Genomic DNA, 16739 nt, shown 5'->3' with positions numbered 1-16739 from the left:
GTGTATGATGATGGGAAGTATGTGTATCTGGTGATGGAGCTAATGCGAGGTGGAGAGCTCTTAGACCGAATCCTTCGACAGAAGTGTTTCTCAGAACGAGAGGCTAGTGCTGTCCTTTGCACCATTACCAAGACGGTGGACTATCTGCATTCCCAAGGGGTAAGTATGATCACCTCTGTTCTCCATGTCAACCTTAGTAAAAGCTGACTCTTAGCAGCAACATCAAAGCTACTTTTCTCAGGAAATAAATATTAAATAGGGGGGTTGCCCAAAATGAACATTCAAAGGTGCAAAGAAATTTGGAAAGGGTTGTTTTAATATTTAGTCATTACATTTAAAAATGAGTGTCCAGTTTGTGAAATGGGATTAAAGCCACTCGTGCCATTCTCCAGGCCAAATATCTTATATTTATGCAATGCCAAAGATTCTAATTTTCAAATCTATGTGGGCATTATTTATTCATATCACAATCATTATTATAGTATCCAAGCACCATATGAGCAAATATGAGCTCGTCAATAAAATATCAAAATCCTAACCCTCAGACATTCACATCAGCATATAGGTGCATAAACAAATTCCCCTTTTTTAAGCTTATATGCTGATGTGAACATCTGATAGGGCAGGGTTTTGACAGCCTATTAATAGCACAACTTTTGAAATTCGAGCCCCCTACAGATAGCAATTTGAAGTACTCTCCTTTCCCATTTGTCTGGGGCATGCAACATTTTGGATGGGCCTGTAAAGTACCTTTTCCATTATCATCATCATGAGCAGGATGAGTTCATTTTGTACCAAGGCTGATACATTTTCATGAGTTTTGCATGGCTGATATAGTTTATTTGCCCACCACTGAAATTTAGCCACTTCTAGTGAAATACACACTGCACAAAGGATTTTTAGGAAGGGAAATGAAGGAAAATGAAAATGTCTCCCTTCAGTTGAGAGCCACTCATGTTAAGAGCAGCCAGAGAGAGAGCCTCACACTCAAATGAGTCCACACTTTCCGCCTTTGGCAGTCTTCTCTCTTTTTTAATTGAAGGATTAAAACATTCAGATTCAAAGAGCTTCCTATACTTTTAGAGGGATGTATTTTATTTGTATAGTAATCCCTTCTGCTAACCCACAAAAGAGATGCCTTTCCACTGGAACATCTGCCTCCCTCTTGTATATCATCAGAGGATGCAATTTGTATTATTATTTCTGATTTTAACAGAAGTGCAATTCTGTATCCAGGCCATCAATTCACTCATTTAAAAAAAAAAAAAATAGTGACATTCTTCAAAGGCCCACTCTTCCAAGGCAGGAACTGTTTTGCCCCCATACACACACTCCCCACCATCAGGAAAAATGTATAATGATGGTAAACAAGCCTGCCCGCTGTGTAATCATGCCCATGTTATTTATTTTTTATTTGTTTCCCATTAAGGTTGTGCATCGAGATCTGAAGCCCAGTAACATTCTCTACATGGATGAGTCAGGAAACCCAGATTCCATTAGGATCTGTGACTTCGGATTTGCCAAACAGCTGAGAGCAGAGAATGGACTACTCATGACACCTTGCTACACAGCCAACTTCGTAGCCCCTGAGGTAGGATTGTGTTTCATAAACTGTGGATACAGAATTTTATAACAAAAAGCATGTCTCTGTCCCTGTCCTTCCTTTCTCTCACTGCCTTTAAAAAAGGAACAAAGCAGGAGTTAGAACAGAGACAAGTTTCATGTGCCCTGTTACCAGCCGTCCCTAGTCCTCATTCCTTGTGGGTGGTTAGCTTTCCCCATGTCCTTACTAACTGTAGCCATGTCTGGTTGGGACTTACTTAGCAGACATGCCAAACCCGTGGGGGAAAAAAACAGAACTTGGGTTTGTTTAATTGGCTTAATTGGCTTATGAGTTGCTTGTTGGCTAGTTTTTGGCTTGTAGCTTGGTTTTTTTGGTCGGCTCTTGGCAAGCAGGGGTGGGGGAGGTGGAAAAGAGTCAGGGGTGCACAGTAGGCCCACCACAGTCCCAGACTGCACGCCGGGAGGGGATCTAGTCACATAGTGTGTTAGGGTTCTTAGGGATTGGCTTGTTTTGAAATGAGATTAGCTTGATTTTTGGCTTATTGTGAAAGTCAGGGTGCTTATTTACCGCGTGAAAGTTGGCAACTGTTACTTAAGTGTCACTTTGGCTGATTACTTCAGGCTAGATATCTCTTTTTCCCCAGTTGCTTCACCTATGAGGTCAGAAGGTTGTTTCCCCTTCAATGTACCTCATCCAAACAAAGTTAGTCTCAAAATGATTATATTGAAGCCAAGATTAATTAAGAATCAAGAGGGAGAAATTCTTGGAATGAAATCCTGGCCCCACTGAAGTCAATGGGAGTTTTGCTAATGGCTTCATTGGTTCTACGATTTCAGGAACTTAAAACAAAAGAAACAGCCTGCAAAAACATCTCTGACCTGGAACTCCTCAAATAGTAATCCAGCCAGATAGAATCTGTGTGGTTATAGTGAAGATGAAAAAGGCGTTACAGGTTTAGTGAACTCTCCTCACCTAAGCTTAGCCCATCCTCCTCTTACTCTTTGTGTGGCAGCATGTCTGAATTCCTTCTTGGCATCACATCTCTGGATTCGTTTCCCATTTGGGACAGTTTCTGATACCATTATTCATGATGGACAGTATCTCACCCCATGAGCAGTCCCACTGAAGTCAATGGGACTACTCCTAGAGTAACATGCTGTTTAGTATGAGGAAGGGTATCAGAATCTGGCCCACTGTGTTTTCTCTTCTTTCTATCTGTGATACTTATATGCCCCCGTCACTGTAGTATCTGAGCACCTCCCAGTTTTTAATGTCTAGTGTCCTTACAACACCCCTGTGAGGGTGAGAAGTGCTATTATTCTCAGCACTTACAGATGGGGAACTGAGGCAGAGAGAGGCCAAGTGACTTGAACAAAGTAACAGAAGCTGGATCCAGGTTAGCACTAATGCAAGCTAGTGCTCTTCCTCTTTATTGCCCCAAAACTTGTGGTAACGGTGCCCATGGCTTTGGTTTCTTACCTGTTTGGACTATTTAGGCTGCCTACTATGGTTCAGCACTTGAAACTCATATCTGTCCTTCTATGAAGTATCAACAAGTTTATCTCCTGGATGATTGTTAGTTATTTGTTCCCATCAGGTTTTACTAGCTTAATCAAGTCCCTAAATATACAACTCTAATTGTTTATCTACCTCTGCTGGTTACTACCCAATAACAGAATACACAATTATTACATATCACAAAATTATGTATCATTCCAATATCAAATACCATTTTTCCCTCGGACAGTATGCAATCCTCAACCTCCTTTGCCTCCTAATTTCCTTACCCTCCTGCCCAAAAAAGTAGCAACTCGGTATCTGCCTGTAGCAATGAAGTAAGTAACTGGCTTATCTTCCTACAGACAAAACTTTTGGGAAGTTTTTTAAAATTTGGATCATATACCCCAAATTCTCAAAAAATGACTTTTGTTTAATTGATGCCATCTCATCATCAGATGATGTGTCTCACTGTGTTAGACACAAAGTCATGTTCCATGACACACATGCCACAGCCATGATTAATATATAAAAATGCAGATATGTTATTAACTCTTCCATTGTCAAGTTACATTTTTGGTCCATTATTTTGTTGCTGTTGGTCTGGTTATCCATCATGGAAATAGCTCTTTAAAATATATCAGAATAAATGAAAAATGTACTGTGGTACCATGACAGTTTAATTTTTAAGATGAAAATTGACCACATATGAGAGACTAAATATTGTCATTTTCTGAAAGATTAACATGCCTACAGTATCTGATTTCTCTTTTCATTATGGAATATCTTTTGTACACTGTCCATAATCGGAAACGCTGCCAGATCAACACCTCGACAGATTAGACTTTAGTGAGCTTAATTCAAATCAGAAATCATACTCCTAACCATTCTCAATGAGCCAGGCAAGTCCTACTAACGCAGGAAACATTAGCGATCAATTGAAACACTGCCATAACTGACAGTTCGCATGAAAGCCTTAAGTGCTGCTCCTGTGACATAATGCTGCTCGTCAGCTCAGATTTGTCTTTTACTGGCTCAGTTCAACACCCACTGCAACCATTTCCTCCCATAAGCATGTGAAATTAAATAGGAAGTTAGGAAGGAGATTGAGCATATGATACAACAGAGGGATAGCAGAGGTGTAATGGCAGGTTTGCATATATAAATCTTTATTTTGGAAAGCATTTAATTTTTGGTATTAGATGCTAACGGGGCTATTGCAGGATAAAATATCATAGATGGTAAAAGATGCCTAAGAGGAAGAACCAGCATGCCACCTAGTGGGAGCAGTGCTCTCCGTAAAGAATAAATAGCATGGTTCAGTCAGGAATAAACAAACCACAAGCACCATGCATTACATGACTGAGTACAAGAGGATCATTTTGAGTAAAATAAGGAGCCTTCATTCTTCAAAATTCAACCAAACTCTGGACAGAATCTTTTTTGGCATGCAAAAACGTAAGATTTTTTTTTTTTCTTATTTTTCCATTCTTGTATGCTTCCTAGTCCCCACTATAACCAGAAGCAGAAATTCTAAAGTACCAGAGAGAGCCTATTTTCACAATATTTCAGCCCAGTAATGCAAAATCTAAAAGTTAGATGATTTTGGATATACATCTGGGTGATTGTTAGAAATCAGTGGAGCCATCTGAAGTTTGCCCATTACTACAAATGACCTACAGTATATTGGCCTAAGAACCATATATATGTACATTGGAAACCACATTCTGTCCCTTAGGAGATCTCAGCTCATACATACATGACAGGTTCTCTGACTTCCATGAGGCCAGGATAACACACCTTCTCTTGTAAAGCCCTTTTAACAAAAAGACTTTTATGGAAGTTGTGGAAAAGAACTGGTATCTGATTTTAGTGAAGATGCTTGTTGTTATTTATTATAGTTGTGCCCAAAACCCCATTGTGCTAGTCACTGTACAAACACAGGCATGGTCTGTGCTAGGCCTTTTTGCCAAAAATGTCCCACACTGCTACCATCTGTTGAGTTTCACCAGTGGGAGCTGGAGCATAGACAAGGTGCTGGTGGCTGCTGACACTTAAATCACTGTGTTATTGTAGACCTGGACATGATGCTTAAAACATCAGTGGTGCCTAGTAGCTCTGACTAGCCCCCCCACCACCACCATTGTTACCACCAGTGGCAGCAACAATAGGGAATTTTTGGCAAACAGTCTTTTCTGAGTAATTGCACATCTACTTTTCCCAGATTTCCTACAGCATAAGCTTGCACAAGGGTAGATTTTTGCACCAAAAAGTGTGCAGATTTTCTGCCTAAATACCAGGTCTTTGGCCTCCAAAGTGGATACATTTATTTGAGGTACTTTGGAACCGCTCCATTTTATCTCACGCAGCTGTAAAAATCAGTGACACGGACTATTAAAGTTATTTTGGAAGCTAAAACACACCCCAATACCTGTTCTTATTTTACTAGATGTTAAAATTGTCATGATGCAGTAGCCAGCCAGCACAGTCAATACTGTACACAGATATACTGTACTTTTAAGCGCTTTCGAATTTTTTGTCTACTCTATTTGCCCCCAAGTCATGATTGTCTTGTGTAAGGTAGCTTTTTCCAAGGTAGCAGATGCACACTCAGCACATCTGTCAGATGGAGAGATTGTTTTGCCTTGTCATTTATATTCGCTAAAGTTTACCTAGGCAGGATTTTCTGAAGTCACTTTTTTCATAGATTCCAAGGACAGAAGGGACTATTATGATCATCCAAACTTACTTCTTGTCGAACACAGACCATAGAACTCCACCCCCCTCCAACAACAACAACAATTCTTAGAGCAGATCTTTTAGAAAAACATTCAATCTTGATTTTAAAATGATCAGTGTTGAAGAATCCACCACAACCCTTCAATGAAGTGAGATCACTAATCGGTGCTAGGGCTCCAGGACAGGGGGGAAAAATGTTGCGGAATGTTCCTTCCTTTCATAGTGTTTTGCAGGGAGGTCACTGTATCTAGTGATCCCATCGCATGGGAAAAACTGATCTTCTCTAACAACTGCAATCTCAAAATGTATGCAGAATACTGGCTCACTTTTAAAGCAGTAGGGAAGCAAATACAAAAGTTAATTATTCTTTCCCTCCGAGGGTAAGAATGCTCTAAGGCCCTTCTCAGAACATCAGGAATCCCCTATTCTTCCCCCACCCTGAGAGATTTACACCATTGTAACTCCACTGACCTGAATGGGGTTACTCCTGGTTTACACCACTGCAGATGACATCTGAATCAGGCCCCTTCTGTTGTGCTAGCTGTCCATGCGGCCAAAAGGACTGAACATAGCTCCCACTCTGGTTTTGCACCAGTATTAAGTCAGCTGGGCAGATCTCTTCAGAGCACTCTAGGACTTGTCTACATGAGGGGAAATGATCAAGTTTGGCTTTGTTAATGTAACGCCGACAGACCCTGGTCGTCAGTGGACAGGATCAAACCTGGGACCTCTGGAGTTTCGTGCATGAGCCTCTACAGCATGAGGCAAAAGCCTTATGGCTGTTAGCTAAGACTGTAGAACAGACTCATTCATCCCTCTCTCTAAGGGTACGTCTATACTTACCTCCGAGTCCAGCGGTAAGCAATCGATCTTCTGGGATCGATTTATCGCGTCTTGTCTAGACACGATAAATCGATCCCGGAAGTGCTCGCCGTCGACGCCGGTACTCCTGCTCCGCGAGAGGAGTACGCGGAGTCGACGGGGGAGCCTGCCTGCCGCGTCTGGACCCGCGGTAAGTTCGAACTAAGGTACTTCGACTTCAGCTACGTTATTAACATAGCTGAAGTTGCGTATCTTAGTTTGAAGTGGGGGGTTAGTGTGGACCAGGCCTAAGTGGTCTCAGTGCCACTAGATGGGACAGAACACCACTCTCAGGAGGTGTGTGGGTTACATTACCATATGCTCATTAAGCCCAACCTAAACTTGACCACTTTTCTTAATGTAGATGCAGGGTTTCTTCTTTAGTTCTAGTTTAGGAGGTAGAGTGTTACTCTTTATCTACACTGGGGGAGGGGGGCGTTGAATAAACCTGACCTAAACACAATCTTTATCCTAGCCCAGACAAAGACAAAGTGCTTTCTCTCCCCCCCTCAAATCCGAGCTTGCTGAATCTGCAACATTCTTTGTTACTTCCAACCCAGGAGTCTTAGACTAGAAAAATAGATAAAGTTTAAAAATGCCTTAGCTAACACATTTTAACAAATATGTTATACACTGTAGCAGAAAGGGCTCTGCACCTTTAAAAATGCATTAGCTGGTCAGAATGGACCCTCAGGGAGCGTAAAGTAAAAACTTAACCTGTGTCTGCACTGAAGACAAGGTCTCATTTAAATTGGCGTTAGCTAACCCTGATCTAATCTTGACCTCTCTTTCTAATGTAGACATATCCCTTGAAAGTTAGAACCCCACAGTGACATTTTTGCCTAGTCACTTTTCAAGGTATAACTGTACTTTAAATTAACCTTACTGTATTAAATTTTCTTTGTAAGCTAGCACATAGCTGCTACTTCTTGCTTTTGAGGAATATTTATGGGTTTCCAAAAAAAAAAAAAAAATCCCAAACCAATACAATTCTACATAATACATTTTAAAAAAGCCAAAATGAAAAACATTGTAGACAGAGCCCCCCCCCCAAAAAAAAACCACCACCACCACTCCAGTAACAATTCCCTATTACAAAGCAAAGCCTAGAAGATCCATACATCGTTTTACACATATGAAACATAGAATCAGATTATATACCACCATTCCTCCAGCGTAGCCCTATTGACTACTGAGTGTAAGTAAAGGTGGCAGAATCTGGCCCTTAATGATCTCTAGACCTTTATTATGGAAAATCCTGATACCAAAGGCTGAGACAAGTGTATCCGGAATTTTACAAGAATGAGAACAAACCAACCAAACAAAATCAACTCTCTCCAAAACAGTGGTGCTGGAACAATTTTTTTATAGCAGGGGTGCTGAGAGGCATTGAACCAGACTGTAAACCCTGTATATCATGGAAACCACTTTAAGCCAGGGGGTGCAGCACACACACACACACCCGCACTTCTAGTTCCAGCACCTAGGCTCCAAAACTCCAGCAGGACATGATTCTGACTTTCGTGTTAGGTCACATAAGTATCATGACATGATGTAATACAGTGTAATGCCCATGCATCACGTTCCACAAGAGAGCCTAGGTAGTAGCATGTATTTCCTTCCTCCTTCTACACACACCACCTGGTAGACATGTTACTGGGTTATTGATGTAAAATGAATATTGCTGCGTGTCCCCAAAAATTCTTCAGTTACTTTACTATCTTCCCATATGCCGTAACAGCTTTACTGTAACTTCAGAAGTTTTCAGGCCCTTATTTTCCAATGTTCATATGTACAAATGCCAATGATGCAAAGTCACGTGTACAAATGCATGATGTGCACACAGCTAGTGAGAGTGTGTGGGCAAACTGGGTATTGATCTGAAAATGATTGGTCATGTGTCATTCTGGCAATTTGTATGCACAAATACCTGATTTGTGCACACAGGACTGGTAACTGCATATGAATTGGTGCACTGACCTTTTCAAAAGTCAAACCTTTAGAACGCAGTTCACACCACAGCCATTTTTACACTGTTCTGGCAGCTTAGAGGGATCCCTTAAGTGTGCGTAAATATACACCAGGCGTAAGCCCCCTTCACTCTGACAGAGCAGCATATAAGGTCTTTAGTGTAAATGAGAATGTTTCCTAATGTCCAGAATCATTTTAACCAAGCTCTGTAGAGAAGCTCACATTTGCTGCAATAGTAAATCTAGAAATGTGTCTCTCAGTCCCATTATTGTTTTCTTCTGTGATTACTTTGCATGTCATGGGATAACTATAACTTGAATTACAGTGTCCAAAGTATTTACATATTTTCCTGTGTGTGTGAGAATAGTTGCTTGTAGTCATTGCCTTTAAAATCCACCTTCCCCCCCCCCCCTTCCCAGCCCCTCCGTCTTATTTGGCTTCTTTAGAGTTGTGTGTCTAGGACCAGCTAAATAGATTCTATTATCTTCAACAAAATGGTAAATGTGCCCCCCTTCCATCCAATAGTTTCCCACGCAAACAATTACTGACTGTTTTGCTGCCGTAGGCAACTCCCTATTCCACCTGTACACTAGAGCAAGCTCTGCAAAATATTAACAAATCACTGCCATAACATCCACATTTTCCTGAAATTCAAAAGTTCAGAATTCAGGAGCATGAATTAACCTGGTCTCTTTTGATTTCCTTATGTAGGTCCTGAAACGACAAGGTTATGACGCAGCCTGTGACATCTGGAGCTTAGGGATCCTGTTGTACACCATGTTGGCAGGGTAAGTGCAAGATTTCTGGTGCAGGTAGTTCAAAACTGATTAAGGACATAAACAAGTCATAGATAAATACAAATGCAATGTATTTTGAGAGATTAAACCAATTGCAGCAGACAAAAAAAAACGGCACTTTCAGAACTGATTTAGGCACTTAGCCTATGTCCCTTAGATTTTCAGTGAGACTTAAGCTACTAAATTCCTACATCACTTAAGCACTTTTGGAAATTTTATCCTAAGTGTATAATGTAGGAATAGTCTATTAAAGAGCCAGATCCTGTTCACCTTATTCATATGAGGAGTTTCATTAATTTCAGTTTTAAGGTGTGTTTTATTCAAGTTCCTGTACTGTGCTCATCACTGTGGTATCTGAGCACCTATGAAAAGGAGAAAAGTTGTGTTTTCAGGTGCAATTTGAAAAATAGATGGAGGCTCCAAGATGCAGACAGAATAGGAAGTTTGCTTCTGATGGCAAGAGTTACAAAGGAGAAGGCTCTCCTACCAGCAGTAAGATTGTAGAAAGGGACAAACTAGCAAAAGGAGTGAGTGCTGGGGGAGCTGGATGGAGGGAACTAGAAAGGGAAAGGAGGTATAGATGTGGTGGCTAAGGTTAAAGACAGACATAAGATGGTTCAGAGGATGAAGGTAAATTGAAAGGGGTAGAGAGGGCTGAGAATGAAGAAGAATTGGTTTGAATCTGAAAGTCGGTGTGAAATTCATAGAACACAAACCAGAAACAAAAATTGTCAAACCCCTTGCAAACTAAAAATGTCAAGTTTCTTATCGCTTAAGTAGAGGAATGGCTGACTGGCCACAGCGTAGAGTACAAGCACATTTGTCATATCTAATCACTGGTTGCATTTTTGCTATGTCCTTTAAAACACATAGACCAGATACTTTCTAGTTCAGCAGTGGAGAAGAACTTGAATTCCTTCCTCAGATTTGTATGAAAAACACATACTCTGAGTCCATCTCTCTGTCACTCGCATCTTTTGCCCCATCCATTACAAAAAAAGATGCCAGCACTTCCAATACTAGCTATTTAGTGGTGATTAGAATTGCTCAGAAACTGTGTTAGATATGTTAGACGCTTCAGGAATAACCTGCAAAGCCTGTCTGGCCTGCACTGCAAATCAAGTCCGTTTCTGCTCTGAACTAAAGCAATGTCTTACAATCCCTTACTTCACTGTGGTCTCTGAAAAAGGTAGTCTCTGTTTAGCTAATACCACAGATTTACAGCAGTATATGGCAAGAAGAGATAAGGACTTTAAGGACTACACATTATCTGTGATCGGTTTATCTTATCCGTTAGATTAATTACCGTAACTGCTTTTTAAAAATGTAATCCTTAAAAGAAAATCTGAATACTCATCAGACAGCCTCATATGGACCCTGCCATTGGGCCAGGAGCTTGCCCTCGGAGCTGGGGAGGAGCAATAGCATGCAGTCTCCCCAGCTGAAAAACCCTCTCCCAGGTGCCTTTGTTGTAGTTTTGAGCCTGATGGGCATGTAGGAAGTTCTCCTTCATAAATTGTCCCACCTGTTCAAGATGCTCGTACCTTTGTAGGACCTGCTGTAACATGGTTTGAGACCATGACTACTGCTTTTCCCTGGCATCTTTTAAGGAGGTCCAGGATTCCTCAAGACTGCCAGCCATATAAAAGTTCAACAGGTGAGAAGCCTGTTGAGATCTGGGCACCTCTTGTACTCCAAAGAGGAGATAGCTCAGGGGTGGGGAGACAGGCTTTTCCATAACCCTATCACAGGTGATTTGTTTCCGCAATCTTTATTATGACGGCTAAAGAAGACCTGAAAGGTGGGCTTTTTAATGTTTTTTTTTTTTTAAAGATTCTTGTTTTCCTGCTTTCTTCATCTCAGAAATATCAGAGCTTTTACCTCCTGCCTTTTATGTCATAATTCCACTACTTGGCCAATCACCCTGGCTCTAAGATAGACTAGACCTGAATTTTTAAAGTTAAAAAAAAAGGGGGGGGGAGAAAAATCCCACTTTATATAAAAAAAAAAAAACAGAAAGAAACAGGAGGGAAACAAAGGTGCATTTCTTTTTTCTTCACAGGACAATTTCAAGGGGATGGTAAAGCATTTGTCCATGAGAAACTCTCACCATTGCTGAATAAAAATTAAGGGCTTGTTTCTGCAGTCTTTACTTAGATTAAATGCCTAATGATATCAATGGGAGCTAGGGCTGCAGAATCAGGCCCTATAATTGTACACCTAAAAATCTGCAGTATATAAAGATACATCTTTTTACAGTAAACCTGTTTGTTTCACAGATTCACCCCTTTTGCAAATGGACCAGATGACACCCCAGAAGAGATACTGGCCAGGATTGGCAGCGGAAAATATGCACTTGCAGGAGGAAACTGGGATTCAGTGTCCGATGCTGCCAAGGTCAGTAGATTCTTCATGTTTTTATCCTGCTTTCTAAAAAGGAGTCATTCTGTAAGATGTAAGGTTCTTTTAAGCAAGAGGAGGTGAAATCAGCAGCTGTATTAGTTCCATAAATTCTATTTTAATGAGAACTATGTAAAAATGGTTCTGTGTGACTTATTACATTATGCATTTCGGTATCCTATTTCAGGAATGTAAGCCATAATGCAGCATCATAACACAAATAAATGAAATTTAATATCCAACAAAAAATCCTTTTCAATTTGGTTGAACTCTTCAAAATATATAGGGCAGCGCAAAACTGCAAATGTCCAGTTTAATTGTTGATCACTGTGTGACCCCTGAAGGTAAACCCTTTAAAAGGCAACCCATAAATTAGTATTTTTAACATGCACTTAGGTATGTTTGTTATTATAGTTTTGTATTATTACTAATACTTTGCCTTTGCATAGCACTTTTCATTCAAGTATCTCAGTTGACTTTACAAACATTGATTTCTCTCTGTCACTTGTGAGGAAGGTAAATATCCTTGTCCTGATTTTACAAATGAGAAAAGTGCAGCACAAAGTGATTATGGCCAAAATTTTCAGTAATGGCCACTAATTTTGGGTACCCAAATTTGTGATACCTTGAGCCTGGTTTTCAGAGGTGCTGAGCACCCACAGCTCTTCTTGACTTCATCTGAAATAGTGGGCACTCAGCCAGGCCCAAGGTGTATCTCACATGGACACCTATACCTCCAAGTATTGGTCACTTCTATACATTTTAGCCAAAGTGACTTGCCCAAAGTCACAAAAGAAGTCTGTGTGGAAGAGCTGGAATTAGAACAAATATCTCCTAAGTTCTAACCACAAGACTATCTTCATTTCTCTTGTTTTCTTTAGAGTTTAAGGCCAGAAGAGACCATTAGATCATCTAATCTGGCCTCCTGCATATTAGTGACCATAGAATTTCACCCAGTTACCTCTGTATTGAGCCAAATAACTTGTGCTTGACTAAACCTTATCTTCTAGCCTTGATTTGAAGATGTTAAGAGATGGAGAACCCACCACTTCTCTTGGTAGTTTGTTCCAATTGTTAAAAATGTGTGCCTTATTTCCAATTTGAATTTTTCTGGTTTATGCTTCTAGTCATTGGTGGTCCTTCTACCTCTCTCCACTAAAGTAAAGAGCCCTTTAGTACCTGGTATTTTCTCTCCATGGAGGTACTTAAATATTGTAATCAAGTGACCTTTCAATCGTCTCTTGATAAACTGGACAAACTGCACACTAAGTCTCACTGTAAGAAATTTTCTCCAGCCCTCAAATCATTTTTGTGGCTCTTCTTTCTGCACCCTCTTCAGTTTTTCAAGAGCCTTTTTTAAAACATGGACTCAGCACTGTGCACAGTATTCCAGGATAGGTCTTACCAATGCCATGAACAGAGGTAAAACAGATTTATTTGGGCATAAGATTTCATGGATAAAAAAACTCACTTCTTCAAATAAATCTGTTAGTCTTTAAGGTACCACCAGACTCCTTGTTGTTTTTGTGGATAAAGACTAACACGGCGACCCCCTGATACTTTAATATTCCTGTAGGAAACTATTTTCCCCCCTCATTTGTGTGTTGGTTTTGGTTAGTTTTGTTTTCTCATTGTTAGAGAAGTAACTAGTTCATCTCACCTGCGCAGGCCAATTGTCAAATAATGATGTTTTAATAGGGTGTCCAGTTTCATATTAATATGTTCAGATGGTCTCAAGTGCTTAAATGTCAGTATGAAATTTGGTTTTACTTCTGAAAATTACAAGGGATTATAAAGGCTTGGATGCATTGCACTGTCCATTTAAATTCTGCTGATGAAACTACCATGAGTAAGGGGAAAATCTAAGTAAAAATATTTCCAGTCAGACTCTGAAAACCTCAATTGATGGTTTTTACATTTCTCCCCCACCCCCTTTCTTTCTCCTTCAACCACAGGATATTGTGTCCAAGATGCTTCATGTAGATCCTCATCAGCGCCTAACAGCAGTCCAAGTGCTAAGACACCCATGGATAGTGAACAGGGAATATCTATCTCAAAATCAACTCAGCAGACAGGATGTTCACCTGGTGAAGGTACACAGCATCTTTTTCCTGAGAAATGTAACTTCCTGAGTAACAGTGAAAAGATAGGATTTGCATTAACAACTTGGAGATACAGGAAATAAGGGGGTTATTTTCAAATGAGCCCAAGATAAATACGGTATTACATTAAATGTAATACTATTTTACACACCATCTCCTAGTTATTATAACTTTCTTCTGTGTTGGTGTGTGTGTGTGTGTGTGTGTGTGTGTACACCAGTACCCCTTGTGGGCTGGAATTGGAACCACTCAGCTGTGTGCCAAGGCCTATACTACTAACAGCTATTGGAGATTCTCCTTTCTCTTGGTGGGAGGAACTAGGAAAGGGAGGGTAGTAATGAAAGAAGTTATTTTAAGCCAAGTATTTTCTCTTTCATTTTGCAGGGTGCAATGGCAGCCACATACTTTGCTTTAAACAGAACACCTCAGGCACCAAGGCTGGAGCCTGTATTGTCCTCCAATCTGGCTCAGAGGAGGGGCATGAAAAGACTTACCTCAACAAGGTTATAGCAGACCCCAAAAATGCCTCACTGAAACCCACAGTTTGTTATTCAAGAGGTTCATCTTTATTACTCAGATAACAGAACTTTGGACAACGTGCACATGAAGTCACCAGAATCAGCAGAAGTCCAGCATAAGGCAAAGTTTCCCTTTGCTGTTTTATTTTTTACATTTGGGCCAGGATCCTGAATCAGCAACTTCTCCAAGATGTGCCAATTGCCCTATTTCCTTATTGACTTAAAGCCAAATAAAATAAGATTCCCTCCCAACCCCAAGTACTATTTTTGAATCCTTAAGATGTTCTGAGATCACTTTTTTAAAAGCACTTTTCACAGTGAAAGCAAGCAGTTTGGTTTAAAAGTTTTCAACTGTGCCAGCATCTGCATCACGGTGAATTGGCTCAACCAGTCAGCAGTATACATCTACTGATCATCAGCTGCACTGAAGCCCATCTCAAAGGAATTGAAGGTTGGGGAGACATGGTGCCAAATACCAGACTTAGAAAAAATTCTGTACTAAGTGAAGGAGAAAGAGCTGTCACTGATGAACACATCTCCTGATTCTGAGAAATCTTGTGAACTCTCCCACTCTCATCTGATGTTGAACAAGGTATGGAACAGTGACAGCCCCTTTAAGAGCAGATGTCACGAGCCCTAATATATCGAGGTTTGGCAGAGAACTCTGGGAACTGCAGTCTCCAAAAGGGATTGTTAGGTCTCATGTGAATGAGGAGGTCAGATGTCTGGCCAAGACTATACGAGTAGGAGCCTGTGGCTGAGAGAGGAGGTATGCCCTATGTTTGGCCTCTCCATAGTAGCAGGCTTGAGAAAACAAGCTGAAGCTGGCTGGTGGAATAGAGCCAGGAAAAGACCTGGGACAGACCTACAGACAGCACACAGAAAGACCCAAGGAGGGTTATTGCCAGAAGGAAGTCGCTTGGACAAGATAGTGGAGGGGGGGTGATAAAGTCAGTTGAAACTCAGTTAGGGTGGCAGGATGTCCCCCTTTTTATAACTGTGCCAACCAGACTAGTGGATTATTGAGCCCAGGAGAGGCTAAATGGACTATCATTCTTGTTCCCACAGGCCTTTTCCTGGGTCTATTCCACCAGCCTTCCTCAGTTTGTTTGCACAGGCCTGCTACTCTGGAGAGATCAACCCTAAAGCATATCTCCATCCACTGCCCTCCTTATATAGTCTTGGCTTGTCACCTGACACACACTCCCATAGACATGTGACACTCAACAGTTCCTCCCTGGGAAATGTGCTCTCCAGGTTCCCTGCTTTTAAAGGGCCAAACCTTCTATTATGCCTGGGCTCACAGCACTCTCCCATAAAGGAGCCACCTAAGTCTTACAAGGTATTTAAATAATATTAATAAATAATAATAATAAAGAATACTGTGCTATTGAGACAAAATCAACCATACTCTGCTACCTGGGTTTTCCAGGTGTAACGATGCAGTTCTGGCGGGACCCAACTGAGAGTGCCAATTAAGGACAAATCGCTTAAAACAGGGCAGTTACAGCCCTAGGCTGGGGTTTTTCCACCTCTAAGGCAAACCCAACCAGCCAGACTAAGAGGACTTTGGTCTCACCCCACTGGCTGACCACAAGTCACACAAGCAATTCCCTTAGACACTCCAGTTTCCCAGTATCACCACCAGTGCCACTCGTTATGGGGACAAATGGTTATGAAAACCAATACCCCAATAAAAGAAAAAAGGTTCTCTCGATCCCAAAGGACCAAGCCCCAGACCCAGGTCAATATACAAATCAGATCTTACCCACAAATCATGCTGTTGCCAATCCTTTAGAATCTAAAATCTAAAGGTTTATTCATAAAAGGAAAAAGATATAGATGAGAGCTAGAATTGGTTAAATGGAATCAATTACCTGCAGTAATGGCAAAGTTCTTGGTTCAGGCTTGTAGCAGTAATAGCATAAACTGCAGGTTCAAAATCAAGTCTTTGGACTACATCCCCAGCCGGGATGGGTCATTCAGTCCTTTGTGTAGAGCTTCCATTCGTAGCAAAGTCCCTCCAGAGGTAAGAAGCAGGATTGAAGACCAGATGGAGATCAGGCATCAGCCTTTTATAGTCTTTTCCAGGTGTAAGAACACCTCTTTGTTCTTACTGTAGAAAATTACAGCAAAATGGAGTCTGGAGTCACATGGGCCAGTCCCTGCATACTTTGCTGAGTTGCAAGGCGTATTTGCCTTCTCTCAATGGGTCAATTGTATAGCTGATGGTCCTTAATGGGCCATCAAGCAGGCTAGGCAAAGCTAACACCAACTTGTCTGGGATGTT

At 40.9% G+C, this 16739-nt stretch overlaps 1 protein-coding gene across 2 annotated transcripts in view; it reads left to right on the top strand.

The window, feature by feature from the left end:
- RPS6KA2 (ribosomal protein S6 kinase A2) overlaps window positions 1–14441 on the top strand; it is a 460922-nt gene extending 446481 nt beyond the window's left edge. For both annotated transcript variants that reach the window (XM_065400516.1, XM_065400517.1), the window contains 6 exons: window positions 1–159; window positions 1430–1591; window positions 9344–9420; window positions 11709–11826; window positions 13785–13922; window positions 14316–14441. In XM_065400516.1, coding sequence (XP_065256588.1) covers window positions 1–159; window positions 1430–1591; window positions 9344–9420; window positions 11709–11826; window positions 13785–13922; window positions 14316–14441 — 780 coding nt within the window. The remainder of the gene's footprint in view (window positions 160–1429; window positions 1592–9343; window positions 9421–11708; window positions 11827–13784; window positions 13923–14315) is intronic.
- Window positions 14442–16739: the final 2298 nt, after the last annotated feature.

This window comes from Emys orbicularis, chromosome 3 (assembly GCF_028017835.1).
Source record: "Emys orbicularis isolate rEmyOrb1 chromosome 3, rEmyOrb1.hap1, whole genome shotgun sequence".
Lineage (NCBI taxonomy): Eukaryota > Metazoa > Chordata > Testudines > Emydidae > Emys > Emys orbicularis.
This window is presented reverse-complemented; position numbering and strand designations above follow the sequence as displayed.